General features: G+C 43.6%; 1 protein-coding gene across 4 annotated transcripts in view; it reads right to left on the bottom strand.

Annotated features, from left to right (window-relative positions):
* SYTL1 (synaptotagmin like 1) overlaps window positions 1-18991 on the bottom strand; it is a 50257-nt gene that overhangs the window by 12348 nt on the left and 18918 nt on the right. For 2 of the 4 annotated variants that reach the window (XM_070764159.1, XM_070764161.1), the window contains 10 exons: window positions 15341-15727; window positions 14402-14550; window positions 12183-12498; window positions 9663-9714; window positions 8665-8728; window positions 6861-6946; window positions 5974-6102; window positions 3555-3721; window positions 1214-1316; window positions 258-419 (listed from right to left, as the gene is read on the bottom strand). In XM_070764159.1, the coding sequence (XP_070620260.1) occupies window positions 258-419; window positions 1214-1316; window positions 3555-3721; window positions 5974-6102; window positions 6861-6946; window positions 8665-8728; window positions 9663-9714; window positions 12183-12498; window positions 14402-14550; window positions 15341-15468 (1356 nt within the window). In that variant the 5' untranslated portion in view covers window positions 15469-15727. Of the gene's footprint in view, window positions 1-257; window positions 420-1213; window positions 1317-3554; window positions 3722-5973; window positions 6103-6860; window positions 6947-8664; window positions 8729-9662; window positions 9715-12182; window positions 12499-14401; window positions 14551-15340; window positions 15731-18991 lie in introns of all 4 variants that reach the window. The other 2 variants (XM_070764162.1, XM_070764163.1) reach the window with 1 other exon arrangement.

Genomic DNA, 18991 nt, shown 5'->3' with positions numbered 1-18991 from the left:
CCTTTGACATTTAAAAAGGGAGCTGTTTCTGTTTTTCTGTTGATAAAAACTTTTGGGTTTTCCTTTTATCGTGTGGTGTGTGTCTTCCTGGACTAATTACCCTGTAATTACGGGCGGTTGAAACACGCCGGCAGAACATTTGGTAGACAGATTTTTTTTCCCCTTTCTCCCTCCCCTAAAACTAAGGTGGGTCTTATACTCCGAAAAATACAATAATCATTTTTTCCCCATCAGCTGGTTCAAACCAGGTCACTTACCTTGGGTTGCAGGTTGAACCATTTTGGACTGGTGTTGCTCCAGTCCCAGGCATTCAAGGCCATCTCCACTTCTCCAAGGAAAATGTTTCGGCCCAATGAATCGTGATGCCAGACAGACACGTTCAGGATCCTCCCGTGGAGTTCAGCCTTTTCAATCTTATACTATAGATCAAGACGGGTGAAAAAAACGAGGAGAAATGGGAAGGAGAAAAGACGGACAACTTTAGGGGACACGCCAATTATCTACCTAACAGTCATGTAAAGTAGCAACCCCCAAATTTGGAGACTCGGGGCAGCTGAGATGATGTTGGAGGAGGAAGAGGAAGAAGAGGAAGAGGAAGAGGAAGAAGAAGAAGAAGAAGAAGAAGAAGAAGAAGAAGAAGAAGAAGAAGAAGAAGAAGAAGAAAGGGAATGGGGAGAAGAAGGAGGAGGAGGGCGAGGAGAAGGAGAAGAAATAGGAGAAGAAGAAGAGGAGGAAGAAGAAGAAGAAGAAGAAGAAGAAGAAGGGGAAGAAGAAGAAGAAGAAGAGGAATGGGGAGAAGGAGGAGGAGGAGGGGAGGAGAAGAAGAAGAAGAGGAGGAGGAGGAGGAATGGAGAGAAGAAGGAGGAGGAGGGGAGGAGAAGGAGAAGAAGGAGGAGAGGAAGAGGAAGAAGAAGAGGAAGAGGAAAAGGCGGAAGAAGAAGAAGAAAGGGAGTGGGGAGAAGAAGGAGGAGGAGGAGAAGAGGAAGAGGAAGAAGAAGAAGAAGAAAGGGAATGAGGAGGAGGAGGAGGAGGAGAAAGAAGAGGAAGGCTAGGAGATCCTTGGTACTCTCTGAGCTTGCAGATATTTTCTGCAAAGAAAGAAGGAAATGTTGTGAGAAGGTTGGAAGGCTCCGTCCTTGGAAAGGTGACTTTGCCCACCACTTTGCTTTTGATTAGCAGGAGCTCACATCAGAAGCTGCTGCTTCTCCCTCACCTTAAGAGTCTCATTAAAGATAGGATCTAAACTTCTCTTCTTGACAGCAGTTTTCCTCTTGCTGTGATTGGATCTGTCAGGAAGCAGGTACGTTTTGACATATCTGGGTGGGCGAGAAAGGCATTACACCGTAAGTCACCATGACAGGCTTGCCCTGATTTGGCACCTGGTGCCCTGGGACGAGGTTTTCATCATCCGAGGCATTTCTCTAAAATACACTCTTCGTATCACCAAGGATGTACAAACAGGGTTGCATAATGTCCTTCGGCCAATCACGTTTGATGTCAATTTGCAAACCAGCAATCCGTTTACAGGGTTTGGTTCAGGTTGACCTCATTTGCCTACGGTGCATTGTTATGTAAAATTTATATTACCGGTTGTGCAAACGATGCCAACTGATGCAAATCATTCCCGCAGTTTTTACACCAGTGCAAAATTCAATCTGGATATCCAGATTTTAATCCATTACATCAGTGTTTCCCAACCTTGGCAACTTGAAGATATCTGGACTTCAACTCCCAGAATGCCCCAGCCAGCATTCACTGGCTGGGGTATTCTGGGAGTTGAAGTCCAAATATCTTCAAGTTGCCAAGGTTGGGAAACACTGCATTACATTACAGTAATCCTGGACGTGCAAACAACAATTGAGCCCCAAATTTCTGTTGTTAAAGGAGATTTGTTAAATGAGTTTTGCCCCATTCTATGTAGCCATAGTTGTTTAGTGAATTACTGCAATTGATAAGTTAGTACCATGGATGTAAAGTGAATCTGGTTCCGCCACTCATTCTGCTTGTTAAAAGGCAGGCAAAAGGTGATCCCATAATCTTGGGACTCAGTAATGGTCGTAAGGATGAACTAGTGGCTAAGAGGCTGAATTTTGATCACATGAGCTAGTACAAAGGTCATAAGCCGCTCCGAGTCTATGGAGAGGGGCGGCATACAAATCTAATAAATAATCATAATAATAATGTGTGAAAAATGGCCACAAGTCACTTTTTTCAGTGCCGTTGTAACTTTAAACGGTCAGTAAATGAACTGTTGAAAGTTGAGGACTACCAGCAATGTCCTTATGGCTAGTGTTGGGCGAACCGAATCTGCATAATTCAGGTCCGTACCAAATTTTGCTGTGTTCGGCATGCCGTGCTCCGGTTCGCGAAGCGCCACCGCCCAACTGTCATCTGCTGAGAAGAGGAGGAGGAGCTGGGTGCCGGTGGCGGCGGAGGAAGGTGAACACCAGGGAGCTGTTGGCCGGTCGGGAGGCTGGGAGGGAGGCACAAAAGGAGCTGGGGAATCCCACAAAGGGATTCCAGGGGCGGAGTTTTGACGTCACGCATACCGGCAGGTTGCTAAACACGCCAAGGTGATCACTTCCTGGATTCCAGGGGTGGCACTAGAATAATGGAGGGAGGATGGAATCCAGGAAGTGATCACCTTGGCGTGCTTAGCAACCTGCTGGTATACGTGACGTCAAAGCTCCGCCCCTGGAATCCCATCGTTTTTTATTTTTACGGATTTTTTATTTTTAATCATTTTTATTTTTACGAAAAAGGACGCCGAAGCGGCGCCCTTTTTCGTAAAAATAAAAATAAATTTAAAAAAATCCATAAAAATAAATAACGATGTGATTCCGGGGGCAGAGCTTTGACGCCACGGAACGTTCGGAGTTCAGGTTCGGGTTCGGCCAAACTTTGCATGAAGTTCGTCCGAACTTGCCGAACCCGAACACCGTTGGGTTCGCCCATCACTATTTACTTACTTACTTACTTACTTACTTACTTACTTACTTACTTACTTACTTACTTACTTACTTACTGATTGATTTGTATGCCACCCCTCTCCGTAGACTTGGGGCGGCTAACAACAATGATAAAAAACAACATGTAACAATCCAATAATAAAACAACTAAAAACTCTTATTATAAACCAGACATACACACAAACATACCATGCATAACTTGTAATGGCCTAGGGGGAAGGAATATCTTAACTCCCCCATGCCTGGCAGCCTAAGTGAGTCTTGAGTAGTTTACGAAAGACAGGGAAGGTGGGGACCCTTCTAATCTCCGGGGGGCGTTGGTTCCAGAGGGCCGGGCCGCCACAGAGAAGGCTCTTTCCCTGGGACCCGCCAAACAACATGGTTTTTTAAAAAGCTCTTAAGACATGGCTGTTCACTCAAGCATACCGTATTTTTGGAGTATAAGACACACCTTTCTGCGGGATTACCTTCCGGCATGCGCAAAACTCTCCCCCAACAACCCCCACCGAAGATGCCCTCCAGCCATTCAAGGACGTGGCAACTGTTGGTCAGCAGCTAAGAACCAGCCCCTTCCCCAAAACGTACGGGTCTGACCGCTGTTTTTTAGCTTCGGCCAGATCCCGGCACTGTATGATCTGGACGTGAAATTCCTTCTTGGAGGAGTCGTAGCGCAAAGAGAACTGGACGCAGCCACGGACATCGATGCTGCCAATGTCATTGTCGCTGAACATGCTCGCCATGCTGCCACTCATCTGCAGGGAGAGGAGAAGAGTCAAGGATGAAGAAAGGAAGAGGCAGATTGCCAAGGTCGGTCAAGGACAACGTTTTGGTCTCGCGAGTGTGGAATCTTTGAAGGAAATTGGAAAGACCAATCCTAGAATACAGCTGAGCTGCATGGAACCCACATTGCATATCTGACATGAACACAATTGAGAGAGTCCAGAAATATTTCACAATAAGAGTCAATTTGTCAAAGACCTTGGAGTACTCATATCCAATGACCTAAGTCCTAGAGCCCACTGCAACAACATTGCCAAAAAGGCTTTAAGAGTTGCTAACCTAACCCTTTGCAGCTTCTTCTCTGGTAATTTTGAACTGCTAACAAGAGCTTACAAAACATTTGTCAGACCAATCCTAGAATACAGCTCACCTGTATGGAACCCACATTGCATATCTGACATCAACACAATTGAGAGAGTCCAGAAATATTTCACAAGAAGAGTCCTTCACTCCTCTTCTCACCACAAAATACCTTACTCCACAAGACTTGAAATTCTTAGTATAGACAACTTACACAACTCCATCGTCTCCATTCTGACTTAATTATAGTTCATAAAATCATGTACCAAAATGTCCTACTTGTTAATGACTACTTCACCTTCAACCGCAGCAACACACGAGCACAAAATCGATTTAAACTAAATGTCAACCGCTCCAAACTTGACGGCAAAAAATACGACTTCAGCAACAGAGTAATCAACGCCTGGAATGCACTACCTGACTCTGTGGTTTCTACTCCTAACCCCAAAACCTTTAACCTCAGACTATCTACAATTGATCTCTCCTCCTTTCTAAGAGGTCTGTAAGGGGCGTGCATAAGCGCACCACTGTGCCTACCGACCCTGTCCTATTGTCTACTTTTTATCATTACTTATCTAATGTTTTATATGTACAAATTATCATCCTATAATTGTATGACAAATAAATAAATAAAATAAAATAAAATAAACAATACAAAACTGAACACTGTTCAATAGCTGCACTACATCTAGCAAAAACTTCAGAAGAGAAGGAGTTGGGGTAGTGATTTCTGACAGTCTCAAAATGGGTGAACAGTGCAGTCTGGCGGTAGGGAAAGCAAGTAGAATGCTTGGCTGCATAGCTAGAGGTATAACAAGCAGGAAGAGGGAGACTGTGATCCCGTTGTATAGAGCGCTGGTGAGACCACATTTGGAATAATACTGTGTCCAGTTCTGGAGACCTCACCTACAAAAAGAAATTGATCAAATTGAACGGGTCGAAAGACGGGCTACAAAAATGGTGGAAGGTCTTAAGCATAAAACTTATCAGGAAAGACTTCATGAATTCCATCTGGAGGACAGAAGGAAAAGGGGGGAACATGATCGAAACATTTAAATACGTTAAAGGGTTAAATAAGGTTCAGGAGGGAAGTGTTTTCAATAGGAAAGGGAACACAAGAACAAGGGGGCACAATCTGACGTTAGTTGGCAGAAAGATCAGAAGCAACGTGAGAAAATATTATTTTACTGAAAGAGTAGTAGATGCTTGTAACAAACTTCCAGCAGACGTGGTTGGTCAATCCACAGTCACTGAATTTAAACATGCCTGGGATAAACATATATCCATCCTAAGATAAAATACAAGAAATAGTATAAGGGCAGACTAGATGAACCGTGAGGTCTTTTTCTGCCGTCAATCTTGTATGTTTCTATGTTTCTATCTAGCTCAAAACAAACAATAAGAGGACAATTGCAAGTATGCAGGTTTTTTATGTTTTTACTGTTATTACTGACTTTTATTATTAGAATTTAATTGTTTTTATTGTTGTATTTAGCCGCTCAGAGTCTGTTTGGAATGAGCGGTATATAAATACAATAAATATATAAAATAAATAAATTCTGTTGTCTTCAGGTATTCTAAATATTATTATCATTATGAATTCCAGCAACATGTTTTGCATCCTCACCAGTGAAGAGCTGCAAATGTTTTTGCTACCACACTGTAGGCGTGACTTATTTTGTGGGTGTGGCTTGCCAGCCATGTGACCAGGTGGGAGTGGCTTGATGATCAACCTCATTTACTGTGATAGGAAAAACATGCCCAGAAAACAGAAAGGAAAAAAAGAAAATAATTCAAAAATTTTCTACCGGTTCTGCGTACCTGATCATACCTGTAGGAGCCCATCACTATACAACTCACCCTATACAACTTTTAGGTCCCTTAGAAAACCTTACATCCTTATTGCAGCCACGAAATCACATACCGTGGATGAACTCAAACTGGAGACGGAAGAGCTGGCATTTAGCCCTCTATTTGTGGGGCTCACGGGATTTGCCTTTGAAGGGGATGAAACCAAAGCCGACCCTCGTCCATTTTCCAATCCACTGTTAGTCTAAGGTTTTGAAATAATTGGGAGAAGGGGGGGAAAAGGAAGAATGGTTCTCGTAAGATGCCTGCAATATAGTAATCTCCTAATTTTAAAATCCATTACTGTAAAATTAAATAATAATTGAACGGGTCCAAAGACGGGCTACAAGAATGGTGGAAGGTCTTAAGCATAAAATGTATCAGGAAAGACTTCATGAACTCAATCTGTATAGTCTGGAGGACAGAAGGAAAAGGGGGGACATGATCGAAACATTTAAATATGTTAAAGGGTTAAATAAGGTTCAGGAGGGAAGTGTTTTTAATAGGAAAGTGAACACAAGAACAAGGGGACACAATCTGAGGTTAGTTGGGGGAAAGATCAAAGGCAACATGAGAAAATATTATTTTACTGATAGATCCTTGGAACAAACTTCCAGCAGACGTGGTTGGTAAATCCACAGTAACTGAATTTAAACATGCCTGGGATAAACATATATCCATCCTAAGATAAAATACAGGAAATAGTAGAAGGGCAGACTAGATGGACCATGAGGTCTTTTTCTGCCGTCAGTCTTCTATGTTTCTATAATAATAATAATAATAATAATAATAATAATAATAATAATAACAACAACAACAACAACAACAACAACAACAACAACAATAACAACAACCACAGAGTTGGAAGGGACTTTGGAGGTCTTCTAGTCCAACCCCGTGCTTAGACAGGAAACCCTACACTACTTCAAAATAAATAGTAAGAGGCCATATCTGCCTTTGTACCTGTACTGCGTCCTTGACTGGCTCCACTCCAGGTTGCTCTTGTTCCTCTGTCTCCGAATTCAGGCTGCTAAATGAGCTGCTTCGCTCTGCAAGGGCCAGCGAGGTTAATGGATAAGGACAAAATGAGACTTGGAAACTCAACAATTCTGTGTCAAAGCATTTTAATGCAAAAGTTTGCCCTGGTACTCATTGTTTCGTACTCAACACGCAACAGCAATGGCAATCACACTTAGAATTTAATATATATATACCAAGACCATCATATATATACACATTCAACCTTGTTTTCGTAGATTTTCATGGGTACAGGTATGACGGTCTTGGTATATTCGGGTTTCTTCCCGTGTAGGATTTAGAAATTTCTGGCGACGTTTCGACGAGGTCCCACTCATCATCTTCAGGCTGGTGCTTCTGTCCTTGTTCTAGGGCAAACACAGCGAGACCTGAGCTGCCTTCCTTCTATAAATACTGGTGGCTGGGTGTGGTTTGATGGCTCAGCAATTGCCTGCTGTGTAGAAACTTCCTGGTGAGTCAGTGGGGTAACACCTGGGGTCGTTGCTGATTAGTTAATGGTAGTTGATTAGGCGTGATATCCTCAGTAGTTGGAGCTTGCAGACTACTTGATTGTTTTGCAATGTGTGTTCTGAAAACCACACCCAGCCACCAGTATTTATAGAAGGAAGGCAGCTCAGGTCTCGCTGTGTTCGCCCTAGAACAAGGACAGAAACACCAGCCTGAAGATGACGAGTGGGACCTCGTCGAAACGTTGCCAGAAATTTCCAAATCCTACACGGGAAGAAACCCGAATATACCAAGACCATCATACCTGTACCCGTGAAAATCTACGAAAACAAATATATATATTCGGGTTTCTTCCCTGGGGCGGCAAATAACAATAATAAAAACAGAATATAACAAATCTAATATTTAATAACAAAAAACCCTTATTAAAAACAAACATACACACAAACATACCATGCATAAATTGTATAGGCCTATGGGGAAGGAATATCTCAATTCCCCCATGCCTGATGACAGAGGTGGGTTTTAAGGAGCTTACGAAAGGCGAGGAGGGTGGGGGCAATTCTGATCTCTGGGGGGAGCTGGTTCCAGAGGGCAGGGGCCACCAGAGAGAAGGCCCTTCCCCTGGGTCCCGCCAAACGACATTGTTTAGTCGATGGGACCCGGAGAAGGCCAACTCTGTGGGACCTAACTGGTCGCTGGGATTCGTGCGGCAGAAGGCGGTCCCAGAGATATTCTGGTCCGATGCCATGAAGGGCTATTGCTCCACAGTGCTTTTACAGCCTTTTCTCAGCTGCCTGCAGAGTCAGCAAATTGCCCCCAACAATCTGAGTCCTCATTTTACCAACTTCATAAAGATGGAAGGCTGAGTTGACCTTGAGCTGTTCGGAATCGAACTCCTGGCGTGAGCTGTTGAGTTAGCCTGCAGTTCTGGATTCTAACCCCTGCGCCACTGCAATTGAAGCTAGAACTTGTCAGCGTTGGCTGCCTTGTGACTCATTACATTATTCCTTATGGAAAATAATTGTTTGATCTTCATCGTTTTGGGTACTCATCGTGCCTCTAGGAACCAATTAACGATGAGTACCGAGGTACCACCGCAATGGCTATGGGGATGTGAATGCTGGTCCCTGCAGCCCCAACCCTCCCACTAGTAGTTCAGGGGCACCTGCATGGGTATTTACACCAGAAAGAAAGCAGCACACAGTGATGCATTTGAAGACATTTCCCACTTATTTCTTTTGTGGCTCAGCACAGCTGCACATTTCTTATGAATTTTTACCTAGAGTGTTTTCAACAGCCGACTCCGGACACCAGACTACGTCATTGGATGGGATGTTCGCCTCCTAAGAGAGAAATAAAGAGAAGTGATCTGCTGTGGTTAATGAGCACAGGGGATCTGTGTTGTGAGTGGTCCTTGTCAGCCTCAGGAAATGTCCGATTCGGAAGATGAGGAAACAGGTGTCTGAGTTTATCCTGGGTCAGAGAGATATTCAGATGACAGGGGAGATTACTACAAATCTCAACCAGCAAATGCTCTGTCCTACACATATATATGTAGGGCATCCCAGCGGTGGTGGCTCGGGTTTGTAAGCTGAAAATAGTTTGGAAGAGGCAAAAAAATCTTAAACACCGTGTTCGTATCACGAAAAGTGGGGTATCACGAAGAGGGTTTCGTAAGACGAGGTATCACTGTATATTGTTTTACTTTATGGTGGAGAAAAATAAAAACCTTATACCGGAAACTAGACCATGTCGCTTGGCGGGGCCTAGGGGAAGAGCCTTCTCTGTGGTGGGGCCCGGCCCTCTGGAATCAACTTCCCCCGGAGATTCGCACCGCCCCCACCCTCCTCGCCTTTCGTAAGAGTCTGAAAACGCATTTATGCCGTCAGGCTTGGGGCCACTAGACCCCAGCCTCTGGCTAATGAATGCGTAGGATGTGGTGGTATGCATGTGAATGTTTGATTTTTAAATGTTTAGCTTTTTAAGATAACTTTAAAATTAATTATTTCTGTTAATTGGATTAGAAGTGTGTTATATATTGTATTTTTTATTGAAATGTTGTAAGACGCCCCGAGTCCATGGAGAGGGGAGGCATATAAGTCCAATAAATAAATAAATGAATGAATGAATGAATGAATGAGTGAGTGAGTGAGTGAGTGAGTAAGTAAGTGAATGAATGAATGAATGAACGAACGAACGAACGAACGAACGAACGAACGAACGAACGAACGAACAAACGAACAAACGAACGAACAAACAAACAAACAAACCACTTACCGGGGTCTTTGTCAGTTGAAATGACTGAAGCCCGGCAGTCTCAGTGAGCGATCTGTAAGGAAACGGACATGCGATTAAAATTATAACTTCCTAGCAAGCTCTCTGGCTCCATCCACAAGAGAAGTCTGCTTGAGTCCCACCCAGGTTGCCTTCCAGAAGCTGCTGGTAAGGGCATTTGGCCTTGACTCAAACCTTGATTGCATCTTGGTTTGTTTATGGCTTTGTCTGGTTCATATGTAACTTTATCCTAGAATCTGAGAAGTTTTTAGTTGTATACATTTGTTTATTATACTGTATTTTTCGGACTATAAGACGCACCACAGTTTAAGACGCACCTTAGTTTTTGGGAAGAAAAAAAAGAAAAAAAGCTGATTGGCGGGAGCATAGGCCTCCCGGAATACCCCCAACCAGCTGTTCCAGAGCTGAATTTTAGCAACAGGTTCCTTGGTTATGAGCTCTGCACCTTGCTTTTATTTCCTGCCTCTGAAACCTCAATTTCAGATGCCTTTACAGAGGAATCATTGAGTCTGTCATCTGCACCTCTATCACTGTCTGGTTTGGTGCTGCAACCCAACAAGACCGACACGGACTTCAGAGGAGAATCAGAACTGCAGAAAAAACAATTGCTGCCAACCTGCCTTCCATTGAGGACCTGTAGACTGCACGAGTCAAAAAGAGGGCGTTGAAATATTTACTGACCCCTCGCATCCTGGACACAAACTATTTCAACTCCCACCTTCAAAACGTCACTACAGAGCACTGCACACCAAGACAACTAGACACAAGGACAGTTTTTTCCCGAATGCCATCACTCTGCTAAACAAAAAATTCCCTCAATACTGTCAAACCTTTTACTAAGTCTGAACTTGTATTTCTACTAGTTCTTCTCATCATTCCTATCATCCTTTTCCTCCCACTTAGGACTGTATGACTGTAACTTGTTACTTATATCCTAAGATTTTTATTAATATTGATTGTTTCTTCATTGCTTATTTGACAATCATTAAGTGTTGCATCCCATGATTCTTGACAAATGTATGTTTTCTTTTATGTATACTTGAGAGCATCTGCACCAAAGACAAATTCCTTGTGTGTCCAATCATACTTGGCCAATAAAGAATTCTATTCTATTCTACTCTATTTTTTTCTGAAGCTCCGTTTCAGAGCCTTTTTTGACCCTCTGAAACCTCCATTTGAGAGGCTGGACGGGGCGACGTTTGGAATATAAGGCACCCCCAGATTTTCACCCTCTTTCTTGGGGGAGAAAAAGATGTGTCTTGTTCCTGGAGGGGTCTGTAATATGGTAAATAAATGATTTAGCTTTACTAGATAAATGGTCAAAGCAATGGAAACTGCAGTTTAATGTTTCCAAATGTAAAATAATGCACTTGGGGAAAAGGAATCCTCAATCTGAGTATTGCATTGGCAGTTCTGTGTTAGCAAAAACTTCAGAAGAGAAGGATTTAGGGGTAGTGATTTCTGACAGTCTCAAAATGGGTGAGCAGTGTGGTCGGGCGGTAGGAAAAGCAAGTAGGATGCTTGGCTGCATAGCTAGAGGTATAACAAGCAGGAAGAGGGAGATTGTGATCCCCTTATATAGAGCGCTGGTGAGACCACATTTGGAATATACTGTGTTCAGTTCTGGAGACCTCACCTACAAAAAGATATTGACAAAATTGAATGGGTCCAAAGACGGGCTACAAGAATGGTGGAAGGTCTTAAGCATAAAACGTATCAGGAAAGACTTCATGAACTCAATCTGTATAGTCTGGAGGACAGAAGGAAAAGGGGGGACATGATCGAAACATTTAAATATGTTAAAGGGTTAAATAAGGTTCAGAAGGGAAGTGTTTTTAATAGGAAAGTGAACACAAGAACAAGGGGACACAATCTGAAGTTAGTTGGGGGAAAGATCAAAAGCAACGTGAGAAAATATTATTTCACTGAAAGAGTAGTAGATGCTTGGAACAAACTTCCAGCAGACGTGGTTGGTAAATCCACAGTAACTGAGTTTAAACATGCCTGGGATAAACATATATCTATCCTAAGATAAAATACAGGAAATAGTATAAGGGCAGACTAGATGGACCATGAGGTCTTTTTCTGCCATCAGTCTTCTATGTTTCTATGCATTCTGTAAAATACGGTACGTTCTTTCTTAAGCATCTTTTGTGTAAAGCACCCAAAGTCCTTTGGGGATTTGGCATCCTACAAACAGCAGCCACTGAATATGATAAGGACTTTAGACCTGCTCTCAAAGGAAAGATTATTTTCTAGAAAATATTAAAGGACTCTGGAGGGACAACGTCAATACTATTCCTCCAATACCTGAAAGGGTTTTACACAGGGAATGAAAACAACTTCTCTTCTGCTGCCCCAGAGAAGGACAGATTTCAACTGAAAAGCATTATTAGTAAAAGCAGTTTAAAAACTAGTGTGGAAGTCAATTAGAGTGGAGAAGCCTGAAATTTCATAGCAAAAAACCCAACCTCCTTCCACCTGAATATAAAAACTACTTACAGATCCATAGTCTCCTTCGTATTTTCAACCTCTGGTGCATCCATGGCCCCCGTTGTCTTCTGGTCCCCTAGCACATCCATTGTCTCCATTGTCTCCTGATCTCCTAACACATCCACTGTCTCCATTGTCTTCTGATCCCCTGGCGCATCCATGGCCCCCGTTGTCTTCTGATGCCCTGGTGCATCAATCGTCTCCATTGACTTCTGATCTCCTGGCGAATCCATGACCACCATTGTCTTCTGAACCTCTGGCTCAGGTTCACCGATCACATCTTTGGTCTTCAGGCTGCTTTGTTGCTGCTTGAATTCCTGTTCATCTGTTTTGGTAGAACGAAAAGTAACTTACAAGTTTGATAACTTCATGCCCTTATCACCTTGAGATTCGACTACTGCAATGCTCTCTCCATCAGGCGACCTTCGAAAAGTGTTCGGAAACTACAAATCGTGCAGAGTGCAGCCGCGCGAGTAGTCATGGGCCTCCCTAGGCATACCCATGTTTCCCCAACACTCCGCGGACTGCATTGACAGCCGACTGGTTTCCGGACACAATTCAAAGTGTTGGTAATGACCAATAAAGCCTACATGGCATCAGGCCAGATTACCTACAGGGCCGCCTTCTGCCGCATGAATCCCAGCGACTGGTCAGATCCCACAGAGTCAGCCTTCTCCAGATCCCACCAACTAGACAATGTCGCTTGGCGGGACCTAGGGGAAGAGCCTTCTCTGTGGGGGGCCCAGCCCTCTGGTATCAACTTCCCCTGGAGATTCGTACTGCCTCCACCCTCCTCGCCTTTCACCTATGCCGCCAGTCTTGGGGCAATTAGATCTCAGCTGCCTGGCCGACGAATGTTTGGATGATTGTTGTTTGAATGGGTATAACTGATTTTTAACACAGCTGGGGTATTTAGATTGTTTAATTTTAATTTAATTGGATTTAGCTATTGTCGTTTTTATATGTTGTAAGCCGCCCCCAGTCTTCGGAGGGGGGCAGCATTTAAATCCAATCAATTAATCAATCAATAAACAAACAAACAAACTGTCTGGTTTGGTTCTGCAACCCAACAAGACCGACCCAGACTTCAGAGGAGAACCAGAACTGCAGAAAAAACAATTGCTGCCAACCTGCCTTCCATTGAGAACCTGTATACTGCACGAGTCAAAAAGAGGGCGGGGAAAATATTGACTGACCCCCTCGCATCCTGGACACAAATTCTTTCAACTCCTACCCTCAAAATGTCACTACACAGCATTGCACACCCAGACAACTAGACACAAGAACATTTTTTCCCTGAACGTCCTCACTCTGCTAGACAAATAATTCCCTCAACACTGTCAACCTTTTTACTAAGTCTGCACTTCTATTTCTACTAGTTTTTTTTCTCATCATTCATATCACCCTTTTCCTCCCACTTAGGACTGTATGACTGTAACTTGTTGCTTGTATCCTAAGATTTTTATTAATATTGTTTCTTCACTGCTTATTTGACCCCTATGACAATCATTAAGTGTTGTACCACATGTTTCTTGACAAATGTCTCTTTTTCTTTTATGTACACTGAAAGCATCTGCACCAAGACAAATTCTTTGTGTGTCTAATCACACTTGGCCAATAAAGAATTCTATTCTATTCTACTCTACTCTACTCTACCCTACTCAAGTCAACTCCTACTCCACTCTACTCTACTCTACTCCACTCCACCCTACCCTACCCTACTCTACTCAACTCCTACTCCACTCTACCCTACTCTACTCCACTCCACTCCACCCTACCCTACCCTACTCCACTCCTACTCCACTCTACTCTACCCTAACCTACTCCACTCCTACTCCACTCCACTCTACCCTACCCTACCCCACTCCTACTCCACCCTACCCTACCCTACTCCACTCCTACTCCACTCTACTCTACCCTAACCTACTCCACTCCTACTCCACTCTACTCTACCCTACCCTATTCCACTCCTACTCCACTCTACTCTATCCTACCCTACTCCTACTCCACTCTACCCTACCCTACCCTACTCCACTCCACTCCTACTCCACTCCACTCCACTCCACTCTACTCTACTCTACTCCACTCCACTCTATAAATAAATAAATAAATAAATGCCACGGTTGGATGAGAAGCGAAACGTCCACAAGGAAAAACCAGAAAGTTCAGCTGCCTCTTGAAAAAGAATCCTTGGGGCAAGAGGTCAGCCAAGCCCCTGCTCCTCTTACCTTTCAGCTTCTTCTTCCGGCGGATGGAAGCTCGGACGATGTCCACCCCAAAGAGATTGCGCTGATGCCGCCTGGAACGGACGTCACGAAACCATTCGCCGGAAAAGATCTTCAGCCAGTTCGGGTCAGAGATGGACTTGCGCAGTTTGCTGGAGGTGGGGGCAGAGAGAGAAAAACAGGCAAGGGGGAAAACTTAGTGTGGTGGTCAGCTCTGGCCCAGCTCCTGCCCCAAGGACTGTGGATGTGGGGGAGACATCCACATGCTGCAGGCCTGTTTTGCCCCCGGTGGAATCTGCTGATGAAGGCTCCTCTGACCAAGAAGACATGAGTGACAGAGAGGAGGAGAGTGGGGCAGACAGCTCAGAAGGAGATCAATTATCTCGCTCCTCCTTGGATTCGGAACAAGAGTTAATGATACAGCCACGCATGCATAGGCAGCAACAACTGAGAGATTATTATCAAAGAAAATGAGGCCACCTGTGGTTGGGTGGGGCTGGGGTCATTAGTGAGGCTGCTATAAAGAGCAGCCTTGGGTTTGGCCATTGTGGAGGATTATCTGATTGTTGTGTTTCATGACTGCTTTACTGACTTTGACCTTTTGTGTGCTGATTTTTCCCCACTTTGAAACTAAACCAGAGCAAAGTGTGTTTCACTTTGTGAAAGAAGAAGGACTATGAATTGCCTCACAGCTGCAAGCTAAGTATCACAGAACTGATAAGGGACTTGTATAAATTACCAGTTTGTTTGGAGACGAGGGCTCTTTGCTATACCAAAAGAGGGCTTGGGTTAAGGGAATTTTCATTATAAAGAACATTGTTTTGAATTTTCAAACGTGTGTGTGTCTGAAATTTGTACCTGTGAATTTTTGGGAGGAGTCTACCAGAGAGCCCGACAGAACACATAACCTATTGAGACAACCACCCCAGAACAGGTTCTCACTTGATACGTCCTTCCTCGGACATCTGGAGTTGTAAGTCTCTTTGCAAAACTTCCACGATTGCATTCTGCTCCTCCTCGGTCAGGAAGCTGAGGTCCAGCAGGGCCTCGAGGCCAGCCTCTTGAGCCATGGGAAATACTTGGCAAGAACACTTCAAGTCAACACCACACAGCAGTTCCAATCCCACCAGCGTTGGCTAAGCGCTACTTTCCTCCTGCTGGGACATCCTCAGTGTCGAACTGGGAGCTCCAGTCAGCAGACAAAGCTCATTGTTCTCCTTGTTGCCATAGGTACGGGAAGAATTCTGTAGAAGGAAGCACCTGGCTCTTAACCGATGGGACGTGCAAGTGATGGCTTTCCATCCAGGTTGCCTTCGGAGAAGATGCACCCTACTTGGAGAAAGATAAAGGAATGGGGTTTCTTTTTAAAGTTAATAAAAGGGCCCATGGCCTGCACAATTTGATGCACATGTAGACAGTTTTTTTCATTTAAAAAAAGAGAGGGGGGGAGGGTCAAAGAAAGTATGCTTACTGGAGGATGCAACAATGGCTGTGTATAGCAGCGTGCTTCTCTCCACATTGCTCTATCTATCTATCTATCTATCTATCTATCTATCTATCTATCTATCTATCCTGTCTGTCTGTCTGTCTGTCTGTCTATCTATTATCCTCTGTCTGTCTGTCTGTCTGTCTGTCTGTCTACACTAATGACTGCATCTCAAACGATCCATCTGTTAAACTACTGAAGTTTGCAGATGATACAACAGTGATCGGACTCATTCGAGACAATGATGAATCCGCATACAGATGGGAAGTGGTGTGACCAGAACAATCTAGAACTGAACACACTCAAAACCGTAGAAATGGTGGTAGACTTTAAGAGAAACCCTTCCACCCTTCCACCTCTCACAATACTAGACAACACAGTATCAACAGTAGAGACCTTCAAATTTCTAGGTTCTATCATATCTCAAGACCTAAAATGGTCACCTAACATCAAAAACGTCATCAAAAAAGCACAACAAAGAATGTTCTTTCTGCGCCAGCTCAGGAAGCTCAAACTGTCCAAGGAGCTGCTGATACAGTTCTACAGAGGAATCGTTAAGTCTGTCATCTGCACCTCTATCACTGTCTGGTTTGGTGCTGCAAACCAACAGGACCGACACAGACTTCAGAGGAGAATCAGAACTGCAGAAAAAACAATTGCTGCCAACCTGCCTTCAATTGAGGACCTGTAGACTGCACGAGTCAAAAAGAGGGCGGGGAAAATATTTACTGACCCCTCACATCCTGGACACAAATTGTTTCAACTCCTACCCTCAAAACGTCGCTACAGAGCACTGCACACCAAGACAACTAGACACAAGAACAGTTTTTTTCCGAACGCCATCACTCTGCTAAACAAATAATTCCCTCAACACTGTCAGACTTTCTACTAAATCTGCACTTCTATTCTACTAGTTTTTCTCATCATTCCTTTCACACATTTCATCACATGTTGACTGTATGACTGTAACTTGTTGCTTATATCCTAAGATTTTTATTAATATTGCTTCTTCATTGCTTACTTGACCCCTATGACAATCATTAAGTGTTGTACCACATGATTCTTGACAAATGTATATTTTATTTTATGTACGCTGAGAGCATATGCACCAAGACAAATTCCTTGTGTGTCCAATCACACTTGGCCAATAAAAATTCTATTCTATTCTATTCTATTCTATCTATCTATCTATCTATCTAATCTCTGTCTGTCTGTCTGTCTGTCTATCTATCTATCTAATCTCTGTCTGTCTGTCTGTCTATCTATCCTCTGTCTCTCTGTCTGTCTGTCTATCTATCTATCTAATCTCTGTCTCTCTGTCTGTCTATCTATCTATCTAATCTCTGTCTGTCTGTCTGTCTGTCTGTCTATCTAATCTCTGTCTGTCTGTCTGTCTGTCTGTCTGTCTGTCTGTCTGTCTGTCTGTCTGTCTGTCTATCTATCTATCTATCTATCTATCTATCTATCTATCTATCTATCTTTCTTTCTTAAGGGGACCAGATTATAACTTTGATAAATCGGGACACCATTGACGGGGGGAGGGGGGAGGAAACGACCGAAAAATTGGCCGCACAGGCCTGGGCTCAGAGGCGCCGCTCCTGCTCAGGCAGGTGCTTGAGCAGGGGTTTGGAATGGAAGACTTCCAAAGTCCCTCCCAAGTCGGTTATTCCATTTATCTCCCAATTGCAACTCTGAGTGTTGAACATAGAGTTAAAAAACCAACAGAAGCAATGCAAGAAAGTAATTATAACAACAGCGCAGTGATATCATAACGGCACCCAAGAACAGTCCAACTCAATCCATGCAACAGCAATCACAAGAAACATTATATTGATGGGCTCAACCTGACACTTGAAGGAACAGTCAGTTCTTCGAGGATTTATGGAACGCCGGTGGAGTCATTGCCAAGCAAATAGAGTGGTACCTTGGTACTCAATATTAATTGATTCAGGGAGGCACAAGGAGTACCAAAAACAATTGAAAACACTTCCCTCCTGATCCTTATTTAACCCTTTAACATATTTAAATGTTTCGATCATGTCCCCCCTTTTCCTTCTGTCCTCCAGACTATACAGATGGAGTTCATTAAGTCTTTCCTGATATGTTTTATGCTTAAGACCTTCCACCATTCTTGGAGCCCGTCTTTGGACCCGTTCAGATATTGACAAAATTGAACGGGTCCAAAGACGGGCTACAAGAATGGTGAAAGGTCTTAAGCATAAAACCTATCAGGAAAGACTTAATGAACTCAATCTGTGTAGTCTGGAGGACAGAAGGGAAAGGGGGGACATGATCGAAACATTTAAATATGTCAAAGGGTTAAATAAGGTCCAGGAGGGAAGTGTTTTTAATAGGAAAGTGAACACAAGAACAAGGGGACACAATCTGAAGTTAGTTGGGGGAAAGATCAAAAGCAACGTGAGAAAATATTATTTCACTGAAAGAGTAGTAGATCCTTGGAACAAACTTCCAGCAGACGTGGTTGGTAAATCCACAGTAACTGAATTTAAACATGCCTGGGATAAACATATATCCATTGTAAGATAAAATACAGGAAATATAAGGGCAGACTAGATGGACCATGAGGTCTTTTTCTCCGCCAGTCTTCTATGTTTCTATTACCAAACAGCTTTTTCCCAAAAGGAGTTGTAAGCAAGCAGGGGTGGCTGCTCCTGCTGCTCCCAATGTGCTGCGCATGTAGTTCCACATTTCTGGTATGCGCGTGCGCATCCGAGCAAGATTTTGCTTTTGCGCATGCAGCAAAATCTCACAAGAGAACATGCACGCACAAGAGATTTCAGTGATTCTTTTCACCGAATCTCACTCAGGTGTGTGCTCAATTTTCATGACCGGTACAATGGCGTAGACTGTACCAGTAGGGACCTGCTACTAGGTGTAAAGCAGCTGACATTGACACATTCTGCCTTGTGCATTGAGTACCAAGGAAGTGATGAGTACCGGGACAAAACTTTCACATCAAAATGCTTTGCGTACCAAATTCAGAGTTTCAAAGCAGCCGAGTACCAAGCTACTACCACTGTTATCAAGGGAGAACCTGCAAAAGAGAAGGAATGTCTTCTGGACCCCAGCAGATGGCACTACTGTCT

The sequence above is a fragment of the Erythrolamprus reginae genome, chromosome 11 (genome assembly GCF_031021105.1).
Source record: "Erythrolamprus reginae isolate rEryReg1 chromosome 11, rEryReg1.hap1, whole genome shotgun sequence".
Lineage (NCBI taxonomy): Eukaryota > Metazoa > Chordata > Lepidosauria > Squamata > Dipsadidae > Erythrolamprus > Erythrolamprus reginae.
Note: the sequence above shows the minus strand (reverse complement) of the source record. Positions and strands in the feature narration are given on the sequence as shown.